At 41.8% G+C, this 5,221-nt stretch overlaps 1 protein-coding gene across 1 annotated transcript; it reads left to right on the forward strand.

The window, feature by feature from the left end:
• The first annotated feature begins 8 nt into the window (after positions 1 to 8).
• Positions 9 to 4,661, forward strand: LOC123964576 (NLR family CARD domain-containing protein 3-like). The gene is made up of 4 exons (XM_046041453.1): positions 9 to 1,124; positions 2,107 to 2,280; positions 3,679 to 3,833; positions 4,633 to 4,661. The coding sequence occupies exons 1-4, from the start codon at positions 157 to 159 to the stop codon at positions 4,659 to 4,661; spliced, it is 1,326 nt and encodes a 441-aa protein (XP_045897409.1). The 5' UTR covers positions 9 to 156.
• The last annotated feature ends 560 nt before the right edge of the window (positions 4,662 to 5,221 follow it).

Below are 5,221 nucleotides of genomic sequence, written 5' to 3' on the forward strand. Positions count from 1 at the left end.
GCCAATCAGATCCCTCCTTCGTGTGTCGGCAGGGTAACTGAAGTACGAGGCTTCACTGACGCCCAGAAGGAGGAGTACTTCAGGAGGAGAGTCAGTGATGAAGAGCTGTCCAGCAGAATCATCTCACACATCAAGACCTCCAGGAGCCTCCACATCATGTGTCTAATCCCAGTCTTCTGCTGGATCACTGCTACAGTTCTGGAGCACATGTTGACTACAGAGCAGAGTGGAGAGCTGCCCAAGACCCTGACTGACCTGTACTCACACTTCCTGCTGGTTCAGATAAAGAGGAAGAAGCAGAAGTACGATGAGGGACAAGAGACGAGTCCACAGGAGCTGACGGAGGCTGACAGGGAGGTTCTTCTGAAGCTGGGGAGGTTGGCATTTGAACAGCTGGAGAAAGGAAACATCATGTTCTACCAAGAAGACCTGGAGCAGTGTGGTCTTGATGTCACAGAGGCCTCGGTGTACTCAGGAGTTTGTACAGAGATCTTCAAAAGAGAGAGTGTGATCTTCCAGAAAACAGTCTACTGCTTTATTCATCTGAGCGTTCAGGAGTTTCTGGCTGCAGTCTACATGTTTCACTGTTACACTAACTGGAACTCAGAGGTACTGGAGGACTTCCTGGGAAAAGGCTGGAAATACAAGAACAGTCACTCATCTCTAGATGTCTTCCTGAGGAGAGCCATGGAGAAATCCCTTGGAAGTAAAAATGGCCACCTGGACCTGTTAGTTCGCTTCCTTCATGGCCTCTCTCTGGAGTCCAACCAGAGACTCTTAGGAGGCCTGCTGGGTGAGACAGACAACAGTCCAGAAATCATCCAGAGAGCCATCAACAACCTGAAGGAGATGAACAGTAATAAGATCTCTCCTGACAGAAGCATCAACATCTTCCACTGTCTGACGGAGATGAACGACCACTCAGTACATCAGGAGATCCAAGAGTTCCTGAAGTCAGAGAACAGATCAGAGAAGGAACTCTCTGAGATCCACTGCTCAGCTCTGGCCTACATGCTGCAGATGTCAGAGGAGGTTCTGGATGTGTTGGACCTGCAGAAGTACAACACATCAGAGGAGGGACGACAGAGACTGATTCCAGCTGTGAGGAACTGCAGAAAGGCTCGGTAAGTCCAGATGTAATTAACATTATAAATCAGTGTACATTTGTGTGGGTGGCGATGGTGCATTGGATAATATACATGCCTTTGGTGTGAGAGACTCAGGTCATTCTACTTACATCTAATAATTGTTGCATTTGACAGTTTTGTCGTCTGTATATCTTCATCTGAGTGATGAAGCAACATGCAAAACTGGTAAAACACAGGGACTTTAGGTTAAGTTTCATCACAGCAGTATTTTATCACAACATATTGCAGTATTTCACAGTAATCAGTGAATGCAATAAAGTAATTATTACCTGAGTAGGTTCTGCACTGTCTTATATCATCAGACATACAGAGACATACCTGATTGTTTACCGCTATGCTTCAGAGTTTGAAATAAGATCTGTTTTATTTTCCATAGAATATATCCTATCCTTGCGGGTCTATTTCAAGTACTATTTAAAAACGATATAATAGTCTTTGGTGATAAATGATCCAAATGTCCAGCGAGGTGCGGACAACTCGGCACAACACTGGTGAAGATGGGGCTTCGTCTCTTTAGCAAGTGTTCCTCTTCTGCCACTACACACAAACATCCTACGCTTAGACAAGAGCACAGACTCCCCGTCCTTAAGGGTTAGAGTTACAATTTAGGATTTATTCATACACTTTAAAAACAATTATAAAATGCTTTTTTCTTTTTACATGTTTAGTGACAACACTACATGTTGCAATTTATATTGTAATAGACGGTATGTTAACTTATTGGGAAAAAACGGTTTCTATGTAAAATCAGACATTGAGCACCCACATATTGCCAAAATGGCATGATCCACATTTCGCTGCAAAAGTTTGACTGTCAAATCAGGCTCTGTCCATCGAAGCACCAAATTATCAACTCTTCGGGATCAGTCCTAGTAAAAAGTGCTAATAAAGGATTATTATTATTAAAGTGTAACCTCTCCTGAAGCAGTCACTATTGTTTATTTATGTGTCCTGAAAGAATTCCTGGCTGTGGACTCTCAGAGACTCACTTTGAAGTTGTGGCCTCAGCAATGAAGTCCAAACCCTCCTATCTGAGAGAGTTGGACATGAGCAAAAACAAGCTGCAGGATTCAGGAGTGAAGCTTCTGTCTGCTGGGCTGGAGAGTCAACACTGTAGACTGGAGAGTCTGAGGTCAGTTCACTTCTTGTAATGAAAAGTTGAGAAATGAAACATTTGATTTTTGAAGCTTTTTAGCTTCCACAGACTCACATTGTGTTCCATAAGTCAGTGGAGATGATATCAGTACTGATGAGGCTGTAGAGTGTGTGAGGGATATGAATGAGGGTTGAGATGAATGGGGCAGTGGGGGGTGCTAATGCTAACAGGGAAGATCTGATGATAGCAGATAGAAACAGGCTGCAGAAAGTTTGAGAGAGACAGGATAAATAAAGAAAAGAATGACATAAGTGCAGCTCAATAAAGGGGAAGTTAGGAACTGTGATGATTATGATATTTATGATATCAGAAGTGTAATTACTACCAAACAGTTACCACAAAGCAAGCTCAGTTCTTGTTCTCCTCTGTGACACCACAATGGTGGAATGAGCTACCACCTGCCATCAGAGTACGGACGTGCCTCTCTAACTTCAAGAAACTCAGCAGAGAACACTTCCTCTGAGAACACCTTCCTTCCTGTGATCTTCTTCTTCTGTCTCCTTACATATCCCTTGTATTGATTGCACTATTACATTATCCCTTACTTCTTTCCTTAGGTATTTACCCCACTGATGCCATACGTACTATTAGCTTTTACTTGTATTTACTGCTGCTCTTAGTAGTATGTATTGTCACTTGTAGATATCTTACTATATTGATGCTTTATTGATGCTTGCATGTTGTTCTTGAAATGTAAGTTGCTTTGGATAAAAGCGTCTGCCAAATGAGTAAATGTAAATTTACTACAAAAAGATCGCAGGTAAGACCAGTCATAATGGTTGTGATTTAGAGCAACAGACTTTAAATAGTTTTTAAAAAGTTTCTGTTTTCTAGTAAAACAAACTCTATTTAGGAAGAGATGTTTGGTGATAAAGTTCAGTAAAATTAGGATCTTCATGAAGATTAAACTGTATATTAACCTCACAGTTCCTCTGGTTCTGCTGCTCATTAGAACATGTCAAAAGGAGCAGCACTCTTCAACAAACAAGTAGTGCACCTTCTGAAAATCCAAGAAGTGATAATTATGAATGACCCATTATCATTAATACTTTTTGTACATACCGACTCTGAGAAGTTTTGTCAAACACGCTGAGGTAATTTTTACTATGTTGCTAGATGCTGATTTTACTCATTTTTATCCTGTATTTTATCAAACATTTTACTTATACTTGTTTTCTCTTGTATTCTATCCAAATACTCCAATAATGCTGTCGTATTTGCACTGCATGCTTTGTGATTTATTATACGTGTGTACCTTTAAGGTTGCTGTATTTGTTTAAAAAGCATTGTATTTGTTTTGCTTGTATTTATTTTTTCTCCCATATTTCATGTTTTCATTTTTTTTTTATCTCCTATCATTTATTTTTTATTCAGATTGAGGGGCTGTCGTTTGTCAGAGATCAGCTGTGCTTCTCTGGACTCAGTTCTGAAGTCCAACCCCTCCCATCTGAGAGAGTTGGACCTGAGTGAAAACAACCTGCAGGATTCAGGATTGAAGCTGCTGTCTGATGGACTGCAGAGTCCACACTGTAGACTGGAGACTCTGAGGTCAGACACCATTTTTTCCTTCTGTGCTGCGATTAATATGATGTGAAAGTTGTGGTGACACTATCAGTGACAGGGGGTCACACACTACACTAGCTGACAACAAAAGTCACCCAACAACTACATCTTGTCTCAAAAATCACATTTTATCAAGAACACACATGCAAGTGACACAGGAAATGATGGGAAACTATGCCTGTAACTGGAATTGTTTACTATTATCAAGATAGACAACGACAAAGAAAATGGGTAAAAGAATGAATTGTCATATGCAGGCAGCAGGGTTGTCTGGGCTACAGAGATAGTTGGATGCGAGTAAAAAAAATGTATTGCAGTGACAAAGTAGCTGCCTGCTCTGCTAGCTGCCTGCTCTTATTAGTTAGATGTGGATGTCAAGTTGTCCAAATAATTAGCATGCTAGATATCTGTCTGGCATCTGCAATGCATCGGTTTCCATTTTCTAAACTTGTACATTGTGACGTCATGAGAGGTTTCCCGAGCCGGTTACGGGGTGGCAGTGACACTGAAGGCGAACAAACAGTCAAAAAATAGGTTTCCAAACAATAGTAGGCTTTATTTTTCCTCGTGGCAAACAAAACACAAGTTGCTCAGCCTCTTTTCCTTAAACAACTGTCCAACTTAAAGTGTTGCATCGGAGAGTAAAAACTAAGCTCAAATGAACACATTAAATAAATATGGCTTTGTGGTCAACACAACATCAAACTTCCCTTGACATGGGTTGTCCTTTTGCGACCTGTCTGGTGACTCTGAATCCTCCTGCAGTGCGCTTCAGGCTCCTGTGCTCCTCTTAACTGGTCCCTCATGCTCTCTCTTTGTCCTTCCTCAATCACGTGTAAAACACCTGCAGCCGTGTGTGGACTGTCTAGGGTTTGTAGTGGGAGTGGCGGCCATCTTAGAATCATGAGGCTGATGTATTCTGGGAGATGTTTTGGGATTGGCGGCAGCCATCTTGAAGCATGCCACCCGCCCATATGCCGGAATGTAGCGCCCCCCTACCACCTGTCCCCTGGTGATGCCACAACATTTTAAACCTTCTTCAGCTCTGAACAGATTTCTAAACACTAAATGATTTTAAGCAGGAACATTTTCTTTTAATGTTACATCATTTATTCTTTATTCAGATTGAGTCACTGCAGTTTGTCAGAGATCAGCTGTGCTTATCTGGCCTCAGCTCTGAAGTCTAACCCCTCCCATCTGAGAGAGCTGGACCTGAGTCTCAACGAACTGCAGGATTCAGGAGTGAAACTGCTGTCTGCTGGACTGCAGAGTCCACACTGTAAATTGGAGACTCTGAGGTGAGACGCCATGTTTTACTTTTGTGCTGAGATTAATATGGTAAAAGTTGTGGTGA

This window comes from Micropterus dolomieu, unplaced genomic scaffold (assembly GCF_021292245.1).
Source record: "Micropterus dolomieu isolate WLL.071019.BEF.003 ecotype Adirondacks unplaced genomic scaffold, ASM2129224v1 contig_3396, whole genome shotgun sequence".
Taxonomy (NCBI): domain Eukaryota; kingdom Metazoa; phylum Chordata; class Actinopteri; order Centrarchiformes; family Centrarchidae; genus Micropterus; species Micropterus dolomieu.